Source organism: Cydia fagiglandana, chromosome 13, assembly GCF_963556715.1.
Source record: "Cydia fagiglandana chromosome 13, ilCydFagi1.1, whole genome shotgun sequence".
NCBI lineage: Eukaryota > Metazoa > Arthropoda > Insecta > Lepidoptera > Tortricidae > Cydia > Cydia fagiglandana.
In genome coordinates, this window is record NC_085944.1 from 8,668,597 (window position 1) to 8,691,937 (window position 23,341).

Consider the following 23,341-nt stretch of genomic DNA (forward strand, 5'->3'; position numbering starts at 1 on the left):
AGCGAGACAAAAACAACACGCATGCTGTAATATATATAAATGCTTACGTTTATTTAACAACCTTCATGTAACAGGTTTAAGGATTCGTGAAAGCACTTTATTTAAAATAAAATACTATACCTACTTGATTATATATAATTACAAAAAATCCCATATCTGAACTATGATTCATGACGATTTACGAAGTAGTTAGATATGCTATTAAAATTTATGTTTAATAAGACATGAATGAGTTAAGTGTTAATTGTAGAGGATAAGCGCGGTGCAGTAGCGGCGCAAACGCAGAATGCGGGAGTGGGCGCGGGCGGGGGGCGGATGGCGGTTGCATTTTCCCCGCCCGCCGCCCGGGCCGCGGTGGGCCGCGCGTTTTCCGCGACCACTGCCGCCTGCCGGCCCCCTCGCCGCGTCAGCCGGGAAATCGCGCGCTCGTCTCAGTCCCGCTCAGCCGTCGCGCCACGACGACGCCCGCTAGTCGCGAACCTCCGCTCGATCCGAACGCTCGCTGCACCGACTCCGCGCGCGGCGAAAATAGTGAGCTCGGTCGTTCGCCGGGAGCGAAGAGGCCGATACGAGATTCTAGTGCGAGCAGTGCGGCGTGATGCTGCCCGCCGTGCTGGTGCTGGCGCTGGCGGCGCTGGCTCCGCCGGCCGCCGCGCGCCGACACGCGCCCGACCTGCGCGAGGACGAGCCCGCTCGCCGCACCACGAGACCAGCCGGTGAGTTACTCCTAGCCTAACCTCACCAAAACAAACCCACCCATAACAAAACTTCTGATGCATCACTCTTTACATGACAATCGTGTCCCTGTGACCTGGTAAGCCGGTTCATTAAAACGCAATGAAGCAAAGCATTGGAGGACATGTATCGCAATAGACATAGCGATGTTCCTGCGCCGTGGAGCGTGGCTGCTGCCGACGACATAGCGAGTACAAGTCCTTATTTATCAATAATACACACGTATCTAACGTATCGTTATCAGTAGGTAAGCCGATACCGGTGGTTCGGAGGGATAATAAAAACAATACCACGTGAGAAGATTTACGAAGCGGTATCGGCGCCCGAGGAAGTTCACGCAGATCTATTTTCAACAGTGATACAATAACTCAACTGTTATCGGCCAAAGACATCTGACGAACGCAATCGGGCAAACGATCATCTCGCATCTCGTGGGGTGGATGCAAGATCGAATGGGGACAGTTATGGGGCCCAGGTGTACCTTGGAAAATCACCAATTGGCTTAACTACCTACGAGTAATACCTGCTCAATAAATAAATGAAAATATTATATTTAATAAGTCATTGTTAAAGTAAACTGTAATGTATAGTAGAAAAAAATTATATCTTTCACTCTACAAAACATATGACGTACAATTGAGGATTTTCGTATTGGAATCAAGATAGAATCAACAAAAAAAGAGCAATCTTTTTGACTAGAATTTAAATATGTCGCTCGTAACCGTGTAAAATTTCGTAAAAGAATTATATATGTACATATATTAAGTACCTATATATATACATACGAACAGTACTTTACAAGTAACTGATATCTAGATAAAATATTAATGCAAGCCTTTTCTACTATGTAAGTAATAACAGAATATTTTTATGTGTACTTGCAATGATTTGATTTTAAGTAGGTGCGTGTTCTCAATTCATAACTTGCATAATTTATCCGTTTCTAAATGTTTATTAGCTTTATAAAAATCCGACAAGAGTAAGTCACACTTAAATACCTCGCTATTTTCGTCGTTTTCATTTTTCATTTGGTAATTAGGTCTCAATGGTATATTCGCCCAAATAATGTATTTACTTATTGAAATATACAAACGTTCTTTTGCGTGTATTGGTAAGGTTCTCTAAGTATAATGACGTTTTTAATTAAGACGATGCCCACATGAATGACTATCGAATTGTACGTTTTTATTGCACGTTGTAACTTTTAATAGAGCCGGTATTTCATAACACTAGGTGGCTATCAGTGTCGTACGATTTTGCAATCTTATCTCTAGGTACCATACGTACAATTATGAATGATTGCTTTTAGTAGTAAAACCAATCAGCATGACATGACATGACAACTATTTATTTCGACTCGTACTTACACTACTTACTCCGCCTCCGTTAGTAGGTAGAGGTGTGTTTCTGATACTGAGTAAGGCCAGAGCCCAGAGCCAAAGCTCCGAGTAGGCATTTGGTTGATGGATAGGGCATGTTCGCACGGCCAAAAACATGTCGGACGATGCTCAGTGTAGGGTTCCGTAGTCACCATTCTGTCAGAATTGGCGAAACGGGCTAATATTACATAGTATACTGTATATGATGTACATTACAAGCGTAGGGGAGTACCTTCGCAGAGCTTTGTTCCGTTTTTTAACTAAGAAGAGAAAAGTTTTTGCAATACCTAACTCAAAAACGGCTGGACCGATCATGTTTTCTATAGTTTCGTAATAGTAGTTCTAGATTGGACCCATTTTGGTCAAAATCCAGTTATGTTGATAATACCCTTGCGGATTTGAGCGTACTCCTCAAATCTTATAGGCATACATAGAGCGATTTTTGTATATTCATTAACAACGCATTTGCAAAAAAAAGAGCCATTTCATGAAGTGGAACTACTGATAAACTTCTTTGCAATTTTGAGAAAAGTAGGTACTAACTATACCATATCATTACAACCAGCAGTCACCTTACCTGCCTAGACTCAGTACCTAATCCCTTATGTCTAGCAGAAAATTTAGGTAGGTGTAGTTACTCTCGTAATTATGTATAAACGTTAATATTTACAGTCAAATGTTGTGGTTATGAGCTGTAGAATGTAGATCGCATTCTCTAGGCAATAATACTAGCATTTAAACACTAGACGATCTGTCGTCGCTGACTAAAGTAAACTGAGGAGATATGTAAAGTGAGCTAACCGTATTTATATTATGACGTTGGATAATGTCAGCTTTATTTTTTATTCAAACATTTCCAGCTAATGGCTTATACATACATATGTATTTATATTTATGTAAATATGACTTGTCATATTGTACCATAATACTTGTATTATGCTATCATATTGTCTCAAAATAATATATGTAGGTAAGGTGTATTCGGGTAATACCGAATGTCGGATAATTCCGAAATTCAGATGAAAATCACCCTTAATGCCATCATAATAAAAGTCTCATTTCGGAATTATCCGACAGTTTTCGACATTCGGAATTACCCGAGTAAACCTTACCTATTTTTGGAAGTAGGTACGACCTATATTATTATATGTTAATTTGTCTATTTTATTAGCATGATCTGTAGCATCAGTAAACAGTTAAACAGTAGGTGTGTTTGTTTTAAGGTAAATAGCTATAGGTACTACAGTTCGTTTTTTTAGCATTAGAAAAAAGGTAAACAATCTTGATGTGTCTTTTAGTTGAAAAACACGTTTTAAAAATAAGTCACGGCAAATATGTAACCATTATGAATCTAATACATATAATCATTTATATTCTTCTGCTTTCATAAGTAATAGTTACTGATTTTTAAAAAGCGTTTTTCCATGAAAAGCCATGTCAAGATCGCTTACCTTCTTTCTAATGTTAAAATAAAATAAACTATATACTATTTTAAAATGTGACATCAGTAAGTAAAGCTTCACCAGGAATATATGATCGCGCGCCATGTTGCGGAATTTCACTGGAACTAATTTTTTCATACTATACGGAACTGTCACCCTATACAATGAGGTCAATGAGAGTAACAGCGCGCTCTTGACAATGAACATATATTTCTGGTCAGGCTTTAATTAAATAAAACAAGGCAAGTTTTAGAAACGAAACAATTTTAACTTAATATAAGTTTCATTATAAGTACTGGCATGCCTGGCATGGATTTCTTAAACTTCACTTTAACGCATGTATAACCCGATAGTACTACATAGTACGAATACCGGACATTGCAACTAAATTCAAGAAATCGTTAGCGAAATATTATTCTAAACAGACAAGTTATTCGCATTAATTATAAAGGTACTTGCTACCCGAAGACATCGTTTTTTACTTGCAAACCCGTACTTCAGGTATCTGGATGTGTCAGAGAGGTACTCTCAATTGCGATGTTTTGTATTCCTGCCAATGAACTAGAATAAACTAATATTTAGAAGTATGACTAGAATTCAAAAATCTCAAATGTACTGCGCGTATATTGAAAATTTGTAATGCCGCGCAAGAGGTTTAATATACAAATTTATTTAGCCAATTTTTTTTTTATTGACCAATCGTAACTTTTTTTTATTACGGCGGGGTTTATGTATTTATGGAGAAGGGATAACTTTCAGTGATATTGATAGACTAGCGGCCCACCCCAGCTTTACACGGGCTAACAAATTATACACCTAAACCTTCCTTAAGAATCATTCTATTAATAGGTGAAAACCACATGAAAATCCCTTCATTAGTTTTTGAGTTTATCGCGAATATACAAACAGACAAACGCGGCGGAGGACTTTGTTTTATAAGGTGTAGTGATAAGTGTCGGTCATTCTGTCCGTTTTTCGAAGTTTAAAACTTCGTCTGTGTATATTACGTCGCTGATTCCAGCTCTTAAGCTTTGGAATAGATTTGTATTTGTACACACCGTCAATCCGACAAACTTTTATCAGTAATGTACAGTCAAGTGTAAAAATATGGGCGCATACAACTTACTCAAAAATATGTCCCATAGTTATTAATTCGCTGACATAAGAGCTATGGGACATTATTCTTGAGTATGATGAGTGCACCCATATTTTTACACTTGACTGTACTTATATAGGCGAAAAAGGCTTAATTAATCTGGTGTTCATATTTCAAAAGTCATCTTTAAGCTAATCGGTTTAAATCAATCTATTGTCATATTCGTATCAACACTGTATCAGATGTCAATTGTTAGTGATAAGATAATAACAAATGATGAAAAAAGTAAATAACATTGGGCCTAAATATGATATTACTTAAACAACTTGTAGTATCATTGTGAACCCGTATTATCGAGTTTGACGTGGTATTGGAACCCATGGATTAACTATACCTACATATACCGGGTGCTTCCTGTAACAGGAGCAATAAATTAAACTAAAGGCTGTACTCCTCAAACTGAGCAACATTTGTTCAGCAACTTTTAAAAATTATGAATCCTTTAGACTTCCTCTTTTTCATACAAAATAAATATTGCCTTCAATGTACGCTGACATAAGTGTGTTTGACGTTGCTTGTCACGCTGTAAACATGACAAAATTTGCAATACATTGCGTGTTAGAATAAATTTTAAAGTGTAATAAAAATCAAACCATGAGTATTTTCAAAAGTTGCTGAACAAATGTTGGTCAGTTTGAGGCGTACAGCCTACAGTTTAATTTATTGGTCCTGTTACAGAAAACACACTGTATAAGTACATAGTTATGTTTCTGAAAATTTAATAATGACTTGAGAATTTTCTCAGGGTAGCTCTACGTCTTCTTAATTTTTCTAAGAACATTTACATGGTAATGACTACGACACAGGTAATCAACTTCGGCAAGCGGGCAGTAAATTAAGTTAATTAAATAAATATGCCTAGTTTAAGTCTAAAAGACAACGTTAATTGACAATAATCGTGGATACTTGAGTCGTTTTGTTTACTTGTATCGTATAATTAAAGTCATCCTTTTACATTCTTCTCTTGCCATTCTACTTAGTATAGGTATTCCACGTAGGCTTTCCTAGTAAATTGTACACAATTTTTATTAGAGAAACGGAATTACCCAGCCACACTACAGATATAGGAACTTTAGTTTGATATCCGAGTCCGAAATAAAGAACTGAAAACTTATTTGTTTTCTTAGGACTTTCGTTACCTACTTTAAACGTATCATTCGACTACTTTACAAGTTGACCTAACCTAATTTTTAATTTCCCACAATATTAAAACTAATGAAATATTTATTACAAATGTAAGCACATAAATAGATGCTAGAAAAGGTAGCTTAAGCGGCAATGTCGGCGGTGTCGGGTGTCGCATCGGCCCGGGCTGTGGAACTCGTAGCCTTGGCAATAAGGTAAGGAGGCCGCGCTGTGGCTCAAAAATCGCACCTTCATATTACAATTTACGTTTTTCACATAAAATTAAAGAGTGTAGAATTATTATTACATTAAACTCTAGAATTATTCGTGTCAACGTGAAATACCTATTATTTTAACTGGCTTTAAAGTGTAATGGGTACCTTCTTCTTCCTCGCGTTATCCCGGCATTTCGCCACGGCTCTTGAGAGCCTGGGGTCCGCTTGACAACTAATCCCATGATTTGACGTAGGCACTAGTTTTTACGAAAGCGACTGCCATCTGACCTTCCAACCCAGAGGGTAAACTAGGCCTTATTGGAATTAGTCCGGTTTCCTCACGATCTTTTCCTTCACCGAAAAGCGACTGGTTAATATCAAATGATATTTCGTACATAAGTTCCGAAGAACTCATTGGTACGAGCCGGGGTTTGAACCCGCGACTTGAATAGTATTGTAATAGGTACCTACTTATAAAAAATATTAATAGTGCCTGCAACTCTAAATTAGTCTTCACTTACGATTTCAGTCACCTACGAGTAGAGTTTGTTCGGAAAGAGAAGAGTCGTAGAATGTATTGGATCCTATACATTTCACGAATCTTCTCTTTCCGCACAGACTCTATATCTTATTTTTTATATTTGAATTCAAGCTATTGATTCGGTCGAGTTATGTTCTAATGTATGGGGAAGACAAATAAATTATAGCCAGCATCAAATGAATGTAAAGCGTGGTAATGTCATCATTAATGTCAAATTGAAATATGACGTCTTTAATGAGACTGCCGCAGCTGGGTCACTATGTTTTATTAAATTCGGTGCAAAATTTGCTTAGACGGACGCAACCTCCCTATTCGATTCGAACAGTCATTCTAATAAAATAATTTGGCCTTCAATGTCGTTTTTGTCTGTAAAAAGTAGTTTATCTCCCCATAGTTGGCCTCGATAACCGCTCCATTACTTTATCCTTAAATACGTGTGTTGTAGACTATTCGATGTGTCGTGACTCACGCGCCCGTCAAACTTTCATTCATTTTCCGCATCGGCTGAAACTCACTTAGGTATGTTTGCCAAAATATTTTTACAAGTGTGCCAAAAATTGTATTACCTACGAGGAGATAAACTCGTCTTCGTCGGGAAAGTCTAGACGGTCGAGACAGGACGTGACAAGGAAACATACATAATAATTACCTACCGTATGCGTTACGATGTCAAAGCGAAGACGTAGTTTGACGAATGTCAGCACGAACCACGCATACTTTAACTACTATCATTAAAAAAACAAAATCAACATATGAAATATTTAATGCATAAAAAAAATAACATCAAAAAATTTTACATCAGTATCGTGCGAGGTATGTGAATGGTGATTGTGCTGTGGTGTTCATGCATCTTATCTATTTACGTTTATTATTAGAGTGTACCTACGTGGTGAACGCGTGACGTGTGTCGAGGTGGGTGTCGGCTGAAAGGGCGCCAGCGCAGGCCTGGGTTGCGTAATGGTTATACGTGTCGTGTACGAGTAGTACACACGGGAGCAACGCGGAACGCGGTGTCACGCGTTTTACTGTCAAATTAACAGTGCTCTTGACAGATCGATCGATTAGATCACACTTCTCATGACTGATAAAGATGCGATATTCGATTGCTATTGGCGTTTGTGAAAACCCGTACGTGTGTAATCTACAACGTAAACTACAGTACAGATAGACGACTCATTTCATTTGTTTTTATCCTCGGATTTCCAAAATAGTAAGTGGAAGTTTAACATTGCTTTCGTTGGTATGCCTGCTCATCTTAATGTAAGATCTTCATTTCATTGAAACGAAGCGAAACATTATTTAAAAAAATCACCATTAAAGGTACAAAGCTAGTTTTTCGTTTGGCTATCTAGGTAGCGCATCAACATCTACCCACAATCGATCCTATCTTTGTCGCTTATGGAAATGAAATGATAGGCCCTCTTTAGATAAGTATCAGCAGAAGATGAAACAGTGGAATGCAAGACTATAAAAGTAGGTATGAAGTAGTCTTGTAATCCTGATTTCTGGAATGCCAGCGCGCATTAAACGCAGAATATAGTGTGCTGTAGTTTGTTTGTATTTACCTACTCTTAGTGGTAGGTAGGTACATCGCAGCGTGTTCGGAATCAGAATGAGCGTTGGGTATTGCGCGACATTGTAAGGCCCCGCAATATCAGTTACTCGCCACGCAGAACCATTACAAATCCGCATTATTCAATGAGCATTATACAGTAGCTTAACGAATGTGTGTAGTTTTACAGTTATTTTTGCTAAGAATTATCAAGTGCTCAAAAGTTATTTTTGATATAATATTTTTTAACATTCTATTTTTATTCCACTTTTTATATGTACATATTATAGAAAACGCATCAATAAGAAAGGTTGTTATCATTAGGAGATATTTAGTCTAACTTGAGGCTACTTTCTTACTTTAGTTTAGTGTTTTTTTTACCCTTTTCATTTTTAATTCTTTCAGCCTTTGAATTCTCTTGTACAATTATACCTATAACCTGGTCAGTTCTAAAAATTGTCCAACTTTTGAATTCTCTTAACCGTTGAGTCTCATATGATTTAAATTGCGCAAACCACTATATCTCATGGAATATAAGTAGGTATATCAGTATATGCGTATGCACTTCTTCCAATTACCAATCTTAGACCATAAAGTTCATAAACTGGCCATTTAAAGATTTTTACCTAATGTTTACTGTTTGTAATCAATCACTTATATTAAAAGTAGGTACGGATATGGAAGATATAGCATGTTCAAATGTGTGCACTGTTTGCAAATCTAATTTTGATTTTAAGTGTCTTGCGCAAGCACATGTTAGCGGAAGTAGAATAGATGCTTAGGTAGGATAATATGATTCTAATTTTCACAAAAGGCCCATAACGGAGGCTTAAAGAAGCATTAGTTAATTTATATTCAGTAGATAGTTCAAGTGTCGAACGAAGTGTAAGTTCGCGATCGTGTTGCTTTCCGTCGGTATTGCTCTCCATCGCAGGACACTTAAGTATGTCCAATTCAGTCCTCGGTTCATTGCCCCGAGTAACAAACGCCCAGTGACGTCACGCCATGTGCAATGCATTGCACTCAAATTGCATTACAGTACAGCCGCTGTATCGAATTGTTTTTTTTTGCTAGCAAAAACATCTTAGGTAAATAGATCAGAATCAGATTCGGTGCTCGGATTTCTAGTGCGTTCACATTAGGTACCTAGAATTCCAGCTAGTATGATGCAGGTTTATATGTTTATATTATCTATCCAATTGGAATCTGGTTACATAAAGTGAATCAAAACTTTTATTATTGTAAATACTCTTGCAATAAGTACCGACTAGTTAAGCTAATGATTCATTAATATAACTACGCATCTTTACCTTTAGTACTTGCCTACTACATGTTTAATAAAGAGGACGGCGGCGTAATTTTATTAGTTTACACAATTAAGTAAAGCCATATAAGTTTAGGGTTATTGTTTATTTTGGTGCAGCGGTAATTTTATTTAACGAATAAACTGCAATTACAACTACTTAAAGTGCTCACGCGGGCCCGTGTTAGCAAATATTAGCACACTTAATTAACTCCCAACGAACTCACTTCCACGAAATTAATTGGGGTCAAAGAATTTAAGTGCATACATCTCAATTAAAAGCGACGCTATCAGAGACCGACGCCGCCGGCGAGTTATTTGAATGCGTGTTTGTGTGGATTTCGTCCGTACCTAATTCCCGCTCCTTGGCACGGCGGTGATGTCGTTCATAATCGGTTCATATCCCCCGTCGGTCCGCGCCATCGCGCCGGAGCGCATGCGCGGACAATAGACATTAATTTTGAAAGGCGCGGGATAGGAATGTCGTCGGCGCAACCTGGGGCAGGTAGAATTTTTGGCACCTTTATGATCATATCCTGACGTGTCATAAGCCACCCACGGTTCTCATTAAGCCGGTAGCCAACAAAGGCGCCGGGCCGGCCATAACGCTGTCGGATTAAATGACGCGGGGGACAGCGGGTCGTCGGCCCGAGGTGCCCTCGCGTGCTACAATTGCACACAATACGCCCCCGCGCGACCCGGCAGGCCAAAAAGTTAGAAAAGTATGGCGCGGTGCGACGGTTCACCCGTGATAGCATCTCGGCGCCCGCGCCGGCGCCGTCCGCACCTCGCCGCCGATCGATCGGCGTCCGCTGTCACTGGAGCCCGCCCGTATAATTAGAAGACCGGCTTAAAGGTGCCGTGAAATATTGCGCGCCTTACAGAATTTAAAACGGCGTAAATACCGAGAAGCAATAAATGCGCCTCCGAAACTTGAGCGATCCGATTTATTTTATGGACCTGTTCGCTGTCACCGGATGAATCGTGAAAATGGGCCCTCGTTTATCTTTATCGACACTAAAAGTTAGTGATAATGGTTAAGTCGCGGGTGTGTCGTGTCGTGAGCCTCGTTATGAACTTGAATTAAATGAATGACGCAGTTATATGAATGGCGCGGGAATGAATGTGAGTCGGAAGTGCAAGTCGCGCTTCAGCACGCTAGTCCATCGGCGCACGAGCACGTGCATCCGCTGCGCCGCTGCGCGAGGGCGTGCGCCGCCCGTCCCACAGCTTACTCCAATCATTATCTAGGTTAATCCGTCATTTTAAAATATTGTTTTTCTTTATCGACGTACGTATGTGTAGTTTTCGTGGAAATTAGTCGCAGATTTAATTTAGACTTTAAGGCATCAAACTTAAAGGGAAATTCAAGTTCAAAAAAAATAATCCACCAATAAGTATCCGTTCTAATCTGAATATATCCTATCAGAACTGTTGACCATTTAATATTTAAGACTTTATACCTATATGTAGTCCAGACTACAAAAAAACCTTAGGGTCTTTAGTAGCCAGGTTAGGTATAAATAAACGATAAAGATTGAAGATTATTTTTACCTACTCGTATATCCATTAATGCGGTTTGTACAAGATAACTCTTAACGAAAGTTGTACCAAATGATTCTTTTAATTAATATTGAACTACTACGAGTAGCAGGTGCTAATACGTTCAATATTATAAATCTGCCTACCCATCCAAAACCGGTATATTTATTGCGATATTAATATCGATCAGTCTTTAAATATACATCGCAAAATTACTCATCAAATTAATTAATTGTCGATATTAAATGTCATATGACGCAGTTTAAAAGCGACTACAATAGTGACGCACATATTTCTCATAGAGAACTAGCGAAGCTAGAGGAGACATGTAGTCTGGTAGGTCTTCTCCAAAGGAGGCTGTGGCATTCTTTGGAACCTAACCGACCCGTCCCTTGTAAGAGCAGGAGTAAAAAACCTTGCATAGCTTAACGCAGGTGTAACAAACCTAGTAATTGCTAGAGCGAGTCCTAATAAAGGCATTCATTAGCAATTCTGTAAATATAATCAGCTTTTATTTTTTCGATGCTCATTGGAGACTTTGAGGCGTCTTCCATTTTTGTAGGTTAACATGTTAACCGCGTTACAAAAACTGGTTAAGGTTTTGACACGAAGACTTAATCGCTTGATCATCACTCGTAAGCTGAGGAATCGTGAAGACTGGTTCGATTTTATGACTTAATTTAATTTTAGTTATTAAACAATAATGAATACCTACACTTAATCCTGAAGTCATATTAAAATAATATATAATATCATTGCGGCGACTTCTATAAGTACCTATAGATACTTTCGACTATACATATAAAGTACGTGCATTGATATAAATGATATAATATGCATTTGCATAAATGTATACATAATTGTGTAAATAAAATATGTACAATGTTATTGAACTAAAAATGTTCAACAGGTATTTAAACAAATTAATTTCTATGGCCAACTATGTGACCAGTAGATACAAGTATGGTGCTAAGTCATTGATCCCTAATCAATGCGAGCAAGGTGCATTATGGTCTTATATAATTATTTCATGCCATAATTCAGCTTACACATATTTCTCGCGTATTAAATGAGGAATTAGATATAAATTTATTTTTAGGATGTAAAAGGCTCTACTAATTGTTCAGTTAAAGATAAAACTTATAAGGTATCCATGCAAATATGAATGTATTTTTTTTATGTCGGATTACAATAATTGCTATTAATTGAGCTTTATAGGTTCATTAACCAGTACGTAATCCGATTTATCCGAGATAGTAATACCTACCTATAAAACAGCTAATTAAATGCCTCCTCTTCTGGACTATGGGAACATCACGACATCGACACTGGACCTTAATGAAGAACTTCTCAAGATGGAGCGTCTGTATAATAATCATAATCGTTTATTGCAACCATGGTATTACAAGCTGTTCTTATATTTTAGTCAGTACATAAATGGGCGTATGGGGTATACTAGGGCGTAGCAACATTTTAAAACCATTTTAACTAATCTAAAACTAAATTGCACACAAACATAAGATAAATATAGAATAAAATAATATTTCGAACAATATTTACACATAAGATTATAACAATCAAGCACCGTCTTAAACTAGTACTTGAGATAACTCTCCATGAACTCTAATCTTGTAGAGTAGTTAGGACATTCACTTATTAGATATTTACGAATTTATAAAATATGTATTGGGTATGGCCTGCGTAAATTTGACCATGTTTCGGCATTCCGTTCTCAGCTTGAGTGGTCTCCTATCCGCCGCTGTAGAGACTTGCAAACTTCTCTTCTTTTTATGGTGCTGTTCTGCCCTTCTTACATTTCAGAACGATTCAGATTTTCGGCGGAAGTGACCACCGGCTGCAATCTAGTGCGCATCTTTCACTCGCTATTCCTCCCCATAAACACCGTTCCTATAAACACATTCACTGCCCCCGACGCACATGTGCGTTCACTGTCATACAAGTTTGTTCCTAGGCCACGCCCTCTGGCAGTGAATGCGTTAATGAATTATTTATGATATGCTCTGTGAAGATGTGGAACGCGTTGCCTTCTGCGCTGAGTTGTGGCAGAGCCATGGTGGTCAGTAGCGTCACTGAAGGCAAAATTAAAAAAAGTTATGGCTATCAAACCAATGTCCACTGGATGAAATGTAGGTAGGCGAGTGCGTTTATATTATATTATTAAGTATATCTGTATGTAGGTATGTATTTATATGTACAGGTATTTATAAGTATGTATTATTATATTTATGCATTAGTAATTATTTGTATATTTATATATGCCTATGATGCACTTAATGCATCATTTAGTTATGTAGGGTTAGCTACTTATGCATATAAAATTCCAGATGTTTTATCTAGTTTCATAGGTTTCCATTAATAATAATATGAAAATAACATAAAACAACACCTTTAAAATGTAACCATTATAAACCTAAATGTGAACGGATGTCAATTTCGTAAGCGGTTTCGCTAATAAATTGATATCTAACTGGAAACCAAATTCTTTCAAGGACTCCTACTCCGTGTTCAAAGAAATATAATGAAGTTTTAATATAATTCTTAATTTTAATATAATTACGTAATTAGTTTTAAAAGAGATTTATATTAGTGTATCACATTATCATGCGAGACATCTCTGTCAATGGATATAAAGTTACGGTAATTGAAACCAAGAAGAATACGTAATACAAAATTCAATTTGCCGCTTTTATATTATAATAAATAGTAAGTAGGTTAGTACCTATAACCCGGCATCCAATAAAATTTGCTGCTCAGATTGCCTCAGATATTATAACTTTAATGGCCTAATTAAAAAACAATATAAATATGAAATCTAAAACCAATTAATTATAAATAGTAAAAGTTTACTGTTATGTTAAACTCATTTGTGATCGATTTGGTTTTATCAAATAAAAAGACACCTACGGATGCGGTCGGACAAAACTTGCATTTAATTTAGTCAACAATTCCAGCACCCTATTAATATCGTATTACATTAACTATAAAAATAGTGAACATAATTATAGAGATGCTATTGCAAAGACAAATCGCACTAGATTTGCAACGGAAAATAACACCCGTGCCGAATGAATTTATGTTTACACTACATCGCAAAACAAACTGGCGATGCGTGTCGTCACTCGAGGCAAGCGAGTCACTTACGAATTCAGCTCAATAAATATTTACACACTCCCGGATTGCGCCAAATGCTGCACTCCCAATAAGAGTACCTTTTGGCGCCAAATGTCAATTTTCTAGAGATTACCCATCGTCAGTGCCGGCTGGCCAGCCTCAACAAACACGCCCGTCACACACTTCACGCACGATCTCATACTTAATTTTAATACAGCTAAGGACTCTAATGCCTTGACGGGAGTTTGTTTGCTCATGCAACACGTAATGGATCCCAGCACTCTTCTCAATCGCTCGAGAAACGTGTTTGGATAAATGCTATGACTTTCATATCCAAGCGCCGGTTATGCGCCTATGTTATAGGTAAGTAAGTAGGCACCTCACCATCTCTATTTATGTCCTGGCATAAATTACGTACACACGAGAATCAACCCTGCGGCATTGCCTGGGAATTATGCTTTACAGCTTTTTGCTTTACTTTTTATGCCGATATAATGATCGCACGTTAGCTTCGTTATATTTTTCTAATAATGTTAAACACATCCTTTAATGCAATGAAGAATCATAGCAGAAGAAGGATCGACCATTGATATAAATTAAACCTTAAAAAAACGCCAGTGTCTGTTGTCTTTATTATAAAAAATAATTTGGCCAAGTCCGAGATAGCTCGAGGCATTTAGTGTTCCGTACGGCTACCATCAGTTTGGCATTGACATAAACGATATCGTGAACGTAATTTACTTCCTATAGGTATATCTCTTTCGCACTAATATGTCAGTACGAGCGAGATGCATAGAAAGTAAATTACGTTCACGCCCACGGTAGCGTTTATGTCAATGCCAAACTGATGGTAGCCGTACCGCTCGCATCGTTACATTTTACAGAGGTTGTTTGCCTGTTTTTAGGATACCGTATTCAACTACACACACAGAACAATAGTACAAAGTGTCTAAGTGCGAAGGCCGAAGGCCGAGCTTTAGCAAAATGTCATCGCTTTAGCACAGAGCAATAGTACAAGTGTCTAAATGTGAAGGCCAAAGGCCGACCTCCGCGTAGCCCGAAGGCCCGAAGCGTCCAGGATGTCAGTGCTTTAACACAGAACAATAGTACAAGTGTCTAAATGCGAAAGCCGAAGGCCGAGCTCCGCGTGGGGCCGAAGGCCCGAAGCGTCCAGGATGTTAGTACTTAAACACAGAACATATAGGTTATAGGTTATAGGTTATCGCGGGCTTGTTTTCCGCAACTCGACGTCTATTATTGCGCCTATTTTGCGTGATGGGATGGCTGCACTATTCCTGCCAACCCAACTCCACCAAGAAGCCTAGCAGACCCTTAATGTTGCCGACGACTTCTGGGAGAGACCCCGGTGAGCCGAGGTGTTGTGCCCGGTATTTTGCCACCCCTGGGCATTCGAGAATGACGTGGGCGGCTGTCTCCTCTGCCTCCATGCATGCTCTGCAGAGGGGGCTATCTGTAACACGTAGGGTTAATAGGTGTTTGTTAAATGAGGCGTGTCCAGTTATTGCCCCAGCTAAAAGCCGGAGCTGTGGTCTCTTCAGCTGTCGAAGCCTCCGCGACAGATTGGGGTTGAGTGTCGGGAGGGCTTCCTTCGCCTGCCTGCATGTGCCTAGGTTAGACCAATATTGCTGGTGTTTTACCTTGGTGTTGTGTCGCAGCGTGTTCCGGAGCCAGGCATATGGCAGAGGTAGGATTGGCTCAGGTCCTGCCACCTTCAGTTCCGAGCCTCCTCTCGCCAGGATGTCGGCTGCATCGTTACCTCGTGAGTTGCTGTGTCCTTTGATCCACTGCAGAGTTACGCCATTGGTGGTACATACCTCTGACAGAGCTTTGTGACATTCGTAAATTAGCCCTGAAGTGAAAGTAAAACTTTGTAGAGCTTGTAGTACTGACCGACTATCAGAGAGTATGCGGATGGGGTAGTCCATTGCTTCCCTTGAGACGATTGCGTGTGCTGCCATTATAATGCCCATACATTCCGCCTGGAAGACTGTGTTATGGGCACCAAGTGGTGTCGAGATGTGTATGTTTAGGTCCTCTGAGAAAACCCCAGCGCCAGTGCCTGACCTTGTTTTTGATCCGTCCGTGAAGATTCTCAGCTCCCTTGGGTTGAGTCCTTCATGGGGTTCTTCGTGTAATTGTATTTTGTATTTTTTGTCGAAGACGAACTGCTTGGGTATCCTGTCAGTCACCGCTTCTATAAGCGGTTCCTTACCTATGGCCTCGTAGAGGATTTCGGTGTGTGGCACCCTAGGCGGTCTCCAGAGATTAGATTTTTTGAGACGTACCGCCGCAGCCAGCGCTTCTTGTTGTATGAAGAGGTGCAGCGGCGGCAGGCCCAGTAAGGCTTCCAGGGCCGCGGTTGGTGTTGTCCTCATGCAGCCCGTTGTCGCCATACAGGCCAACCTCTGGAGTCGTTGTAGTCTGGCCTCAACAGTGGATAGTTTGGTGCGTGGCCACCATACTATCGCGCCGTAGCTTATTATTGGTCTTATCACTGCCTGGTAAAGCCATAGAGTTAGCCTAGGAGTTAATCCCCAGGTTCTACCCACCATTCTACGACATTGCCAGAACGCGACTGTAGCTTTATCAATTTTGCCATTTAGGTGATTACTCCAATTCAGTTTGTTGTCAAGTATTACCCCTAGATACTTTACCTCTGCCGATAGTTGGAGTTCTGTATTGAACAGTTTGGGAAGGTGGTAGTTTCCCAAGTTGCGTTTGTTGGTGAACATTACCAGCTCCGTCTTGCGAGGATTGACTGTGAGTTCGTTGTTAACGCACCAGCGCTCCACGATGGCTAGTGCAGAGCGGGTAACATCGCATACCGTACCTGAGTGGTTGCCGCTTGTTAGTATCACTATGTCGTCAGCATAGCCGATTGTGTAATAGTGATTGTTGTTTAATGTTGTTATGAGGTCGTTCACCACTAGGTTCCATAGAAGTGGCGATAGAACTCCCCCTTGGGGGCATCCCTTTGCCACTACTGCCTGCTGTGTCTCGCCTGTCCCAAGTCTTATGATCCTCTGGCTCAACATGTTGTTTATCCATTTGGTCATGACTGTATTCGCACCATGTCTTACCAGTGCTGCTGCAATGCTGCTGAACCTAGTCCTGTCGAAGGCTCCTTCTATGTCTATAAAGGTTCCTAAGCACATGGACCTGTTTTTAATCGCTACCTCAATTTTGCTTACCACTGCATGAAGTGCCGATTCTGTAGACTTGCCAGGGCTGTAGGCATGTTGGTTGGGATGCAGGGGCACGTTACTCAGCACTCTCTCCCTCAGGTGCCTATCGCACAACCTCTCCAAGGTTTTAAGCATGAATGAGGTCAGGCTGATGGGCCTGAAGGATTTGGGATCTGAGTAATCGCTTTTACCTGGTTTCGGTATGAAGATGACTTTGACCTCTCTCCACCGCTTCGGCACGTACCTGTGAGCCAGACAGGCGCGCAGAATGGTGGTCAGCTTCAAAGTGAGATGCCTCCCGCCCCACTTAAGTAGCGCAGGGAAGATCCCGTCCATTCCTGGAGATTTGAAGGAGTCAAAACTGTTTATGGCCCATTGCGTGCGCTGCGGGCTGATTACCTCATGTGTCTGCTGCCACTCGTCCTCCGACGGAGTGGTCTCCTCCTCCTCCCAACTTACTGGGTGCGATATCACGCAGTCCGGGAAGTGTGTTTGCACCAGGACCCGTTCCGCCTCCTCCGGTGAGTTGGTGAGAGAGTTGTCAGGCTTACGTAGGGATCCCAAGGTTATGGTTGAGTTGTTGGAGAGAACCTTCCTTACCCTATTAGCCTGCATGGTGGTCTCAATGTCTGTACAGAATTTGCGCCATGAGTTTGTGCTTCTGTACCTGAGTCGTTTTTTGTACTTGGCCTTGGTGGACTTGTAGTTATCCCAGTCCTCGTCAGTGCCAGTGTTCATAGCTCTGTTTAGTTGTCTCCTCATCTTGCCCCTGAGTCTCTCCAGCTCAGGTCCCCACCAGTTGTTCTTCCTTCCACTTCTTGTTGATGGGGTAGCTAAGGGACATGCCTGATGGTAGCAATCCAGGATGGTGTTTGTAAGGGTGCTTACCTGTTCTTCTATCTCAGCTATGCCTACTATTTTCAGGGGACCCTCCTGCTGTTCCAGTACTGTGTTTAGACGCAGGGTGTACAGGTCGCGATTAGTCCTGCGTGGGTCCCTTCTAGGCACTGCTGTGAATGTTTTTACCTGAATGTCGAATCGAATCCATCTGTGGTCTGAACATGACACCTCCTCCGATACATGCCAGCCTGAGATGTGTTTCGATGCTTCTTCAGATGCTAGGGTCAGGTCAATGATTGTTCTGCTGCGTCTGTTTATGAATGTTGGTTTCGAACCTGTGTTAAGGAGGTTGAGGTTCGTGGTAAATAGGTACTCGACAAGCTTCTTACCTCTCTCGTTACCTGTATCCATGCCCCATAGGGGGTGGTGTGCGTTCGAGTCGGTTGCCACGATGAGTTCGAGCCCCGCCTCTTCGCAGTAGTTGACCAGCCTTGTCATGTCGTGCGGTGGTGGGTCGTCCGCCTCCGGCATGTACACAGAGGCTACGACCATCTCCTGCATGCTGGTGTCTTGCGCCCCGCGCAGCCTTATGGCGCACACGTCTCTAGAACAGAAGCTCGTTAGAGGTTGCACATGTATATCTTTAGTTGTGTATATGCAGGCCCGGGGATTATCCGGACCCGAGTAGACTGTTAGCTTACCTCCTATGTTACGGAGACCGCAAACAGAGCCCCTTCTGACCCACGGCTCCTGGATCAGAATTACGGCTGTTGTGTTGACCTCCAACCACTTCCGGATCTGAGCCGTTGCGGTTTCGCTGTGGTGGAGGTTGGCTTGGAGGAATTTACCAATGGGCGAAGGGGGTTCCTCCACCAGGATCGCCCTCCTCCGCCGACATCGGCTCCTCCTCCTCCTTGCCGATGGCCAGCTTGCCCAGCCCCTGCGCGCATTCCCCCTCACTCCCCGAGGAGTCACGAAGAAGTTCTTCTTCGTCCTTCTCGGGGACGGAAGGAGACTGCGCTGGGGCCTGCAACTCAGGCTCCTGGACTTCGTCAACAGGTGCCTGCGTCGTCACGCAAGTGTCCATGGGCTCGGCAGGTGCCTCAGCTGCGCCATCTATGGCGACAGTGCTGCTAGGGGGCGGTTGTTCCCTGAATTTGCCCCGTGACCCCTCAAACTTCACGTACACCGAACCCAGCATAAAGCCGAGCCGGCGTCCGCGGTTCACAAGGGGCTGCACGACTGTCTCCGGCACACTGACCACAGCGAACGTCTCCGTTCCCTGCACCTCTCGCCGGTTGAGCAGCCAGCGGTCTATTTCCGCCCACGGGTTCTGGTAGCGGAGGGCTCGGCCTACTTCGCCAAAGTCCTCCCAGACACCCGGGAACAGGATGCCGCAGCGTACTCGTTTGGGTACCTCGCTCTGGCGCTTGACTACCACCTTCTCCCCCTCATCGAGGGTGATGGTAGCCACACTGCGCTTGAGCCATGCTAGCGTAGCCTGGTTCTCGCACCACAATCTGAGGGAGCCATTCGCCCATACGGGCTTGCCCCTGAAGAGTGGGCCTGCGGGAAGGCTTGAGGTGGGCTGTCTAGCTTCCTGCGAGAGCAGGGCTAGCAGCTGCCTCTGGACCTCATCCGATTGTTGCGAGGTCAGGTGTCCCGAGGTGGCAGTAGTTACCGCCACCAGCAGGTCAGCCTTTGCCGCCTCTGCATAATCGGCATGGGGGGTTTCACCAGGCGGTCCAGTCTTCTGCCTCTTAGGCTCTCCTCTGGGAGATATTGTCTCATCCAGTCGGGCCCTCTTGGCAGAAGACCGGGCACCCTGGTTACTTTCCTTCTTGGCCCTGGTCCCCTTCGCCCTCTTTTCCTGGGGAGGGGCACGGTTCGCTGCTGGTGGACCAGCTGCAGCCTGCGCCTGACCCTTCCCAGAGACGCTCTGTTGAGGCGCCGGGGCGGTGTTGAGAGCTGCTAGTCTCTCTCTGCGCTTCCTTCTCTGCTTCTTGTTCAGCTTATGCGGCTTAGCCGCAGCTGTAACAGGGGGAGGCGGGGGCACGGGAGTTTCCACCCGTTTATTGGGCTTCCACCTCCGCGCCTTCCTGGACACCTGAACGGTCCAGCCCGCCTCCAGCTGAGCAGAGACGGGGTCCAGCGCTGGTTCCATCACTGGGGTCTGCTCCGTGGCAGGGGGTTTCCCTCCTGTCGGAACAGTGCCCGTGGATGTCCCCGGTGTTGGCAGTAGGGCTTGGGTACGCTGTGGTACCGAACCTACTGGTTTGGGCGTCCACGTAGCAGGTTTGCGTGCCTTTGGTTTCCCGGCGGCTCTAATCCCTGCTGCGGGCTGCCCCTTCCGAGGCGGTGCTGTCGAGACAGCGCCACCACGGGGTGAGTTGTGTCTGATTTGTGGGGGTACTGTCGAGACAGCTCCCATTTGGTGTGTGTAGCGTGTCGGTACTGTCGGGACAGCGCCGTGTGTAGTGGTGCTTGGCAGGGTTGTTTGTTCCTCCCTGTAAGCACGTGATGAGGAGGGAGGAACTATCGGGACAGCTCCGTCTCCTCGTGTAGTGTTGTGTTGGGTGGAGGTTCCGGGTACAGCCGAAACTGCGCCGTTTCCCTCCGGTGTTGGGGCGCCTTCCGGTTTCCCTTCCGGCACCCGCGGGGTTTGGGATCTTGTTGTTTCCATTTTTGAAATGTAAGAAAATTCACCTCTCGAGCTTCCCACCCTCCATGGAGCCCGCACCTTTGGGGATGTCACTTTGGACACCAGGAATACCCAAGAGGTATAGGTGTGTAGAGGTGAGACTCATGCGCGACATCGGGAGCTGCAGACACGTGGCTGAGAGAGACGATCCTATCTCTCCCAGTGGTTCCACGCGCCCTTGCCCCGTCAGCATGGCCGAGCCCCTGGCATCCTCCCAGAGAACGCCCCTCCCCACACCTCGCCTGCGGACCGTACCACCTCGACCGTACGGGACGCGTGTCCAATACCCTGCAGTGGCTAGTTGCAGGGCCACCGTTTCGCCGGAAATTCGGACCAAAAAGGGCATATTGGCCCACAGGGGATAACTAACCCCGACCCCCTGCAGGCCTCGGCCCCCAGGACTCCTGCATCCCCGCTTACGGCGCTCTACTGCGCAGGACTTACGCAGGCAGGTGAGTATAGTCCGCTTAAGTCACCTACACCTTAAGCGGAACCGGGAGGTCCGTATAACATAGCTAGCAATCTGATCGAAATCATATTGCTAGCCATGCCATTCGGGCTCTCCAGAGTGTGTCATAACCCGCTTGGGTTTTCAGGTCCTCACGGGTTATGACTGAGGTCCGTATAGCATAGCTAGCAATTTGATCGAAATCATATTGCTAGCCATGCCATTCGGGCTCTCCAGAGTGTGTCATAACCCGCTTGGGTTTTCAGGTCCTCACGGGTTATGACTGAGGTCCGTATAGCATAGCTAGCAATCTGATCGAAATCATATTGCTAGCCATGCCATTCGGGCTCTCCAGAGTGTGTCATAACCCGCTTGGGTTTTCAGGTCCTCACGGGTTATGACTGAGGTCCGTATAGCATAGCTAGCAATTTGATCGAAGTCATATTGCTAGCCATGCCTTACAGGACTCTCCAGAGTTTGTCGTACTCCGTTCGGGTTTTCAGGTCCTCACGGGTTACGACGTCGCCTTCATACTCAGCTACTGGTGGTCCGGGGCAGATGGAATGTGCGACGCCCGACCGACCACCAGCATTACCAGGGTGTACGACCCACCCCATGAGTGGGATGGGTTCGGCCATGGCCTGCGGCGGCAGAGCCATGGCCGACGGGGACGTGTATGATAGACTTGAGGGAGTAGGCGTTGTAAGCCCAGCGTCGCACACCTGAACTACGTACCTACCCCCCCCTACACCCCTAAACACAGAACAATAGTATAAGTATCTAAATGCGAAGGCCGAAGGCCGAGCTCCGCGTAGGGCCGAAGGCCCGAAGCGTCCAGGCTGTCAGTTCTGTGTTTAACCACTGACATCTTGCAGGCGTCGGGCCTTCGGCCCTACGCGGAGCTCAGCCTCCGGCCTTCGCATTTAGACACTTGTATTAATTACCTGTGTTTAGAACTGACCTCCTGGATGCTTCGGGCTTTCGGCCCAATGCGACTTCAGCCTTTGGATCTTGCGACTTAGACACTTGTACTTAAAAATACTTGGAAAAGTTACGGGAGGCGCGCGTCTGTCGGACGCTTCGGATCTTCGAATCGCTCCTTCGGCCTTTGCATTTAGTTAGATTCTTGTACTATTGCTTTGTGTTTGAATACCGAAGTCGAGCATCTCGCGAATGCTTGATTTATTACATATAATAATTTAGAGTAAGGCCAAGCGCGCACCACGATTTTTTGTCCTGCGATAATTTTGTCGCAGAAATGCAACGTATGTGTTTATATGTTAGTGCGCGCATATGCGACAAAAAAATCGCAGCGATTTTTAAATTGTGATTCTGATTGTCACATTTTTCCGCGATTGTTCGCGACGCGATTGTCGCAAAGTGAATTGCAGCATGCGGAGTTGTATGGCCCCGCGCGCACTATGATAATAAAATCGCACCCCGGCCGGACCTTAGTCGGCATTTCGCTCTCCAAACCCCAACATCTCGGCACCTGCATCTCCAATGGAGTCTCAAAATGAGACGCTAGATGTTGACCATTTAATTATGGAAATAGACGGGGATCACCTTTGTGTTATAAATGCTCAAAGTCATACAGCAATCGCATATTAAAGACACGTTTCATGACAAGCGACTGGATTCTCGTAACAGGACTGAGGGGCTACCGCGAAAACCGAAATTCGCAATTTGCGGGGATCTTTCTATTTTACTCCAATGAAGGCGTAATTAGAGTGACAGAGAAAAATGCTCGCAATTTGCAAAATTCTATTTTCGCGGTTATAGCCCTGAATCTTGTTGCTCACCGATCCGTTCAAAAATATACATAAGTACTGAATATAATTAATAGATATTATAATTATACAATTAATACAGAAATGTAATGGTATGGTACTTAATGAAAAGGAATTGAAGGATTGTTTCGACGAATCAGATACTCTCAATAAAATCTATACATGAGGCCAAAGCTGTGCAAATATTCAATGACTTTATTATATCTATACGCCTTACTAACTCTATGTGTCCTA

At 43.2% G+C, this 23,341-nt stretch overlaps 1 protein-coding gene across 1 annotated transcript in view; it reads left to right on the forward strand.

Annotated features, from left to right (window-relative positions):
- The first annotated feature begins 424 nt into the window (after window positions 1-424).
- LOC134669882 (dorsal-ventral patterning protein Sog) overlaps window positions 425-23,341 on the forward strand; it is a 102,527-nt gene continuing 79,610 nt past the window's right edge. The window contains exon 1 of the mRNA XM_063527500.1: window positions 425-716. Coding sequence (XP_063383570.1) covers window positions 599-716 — 118 coding nt within the window. The 5' untranslated portion in view covers window positions 425-598. The remainder of the gene's footprint in view (window positions 717-23,341) is intronic.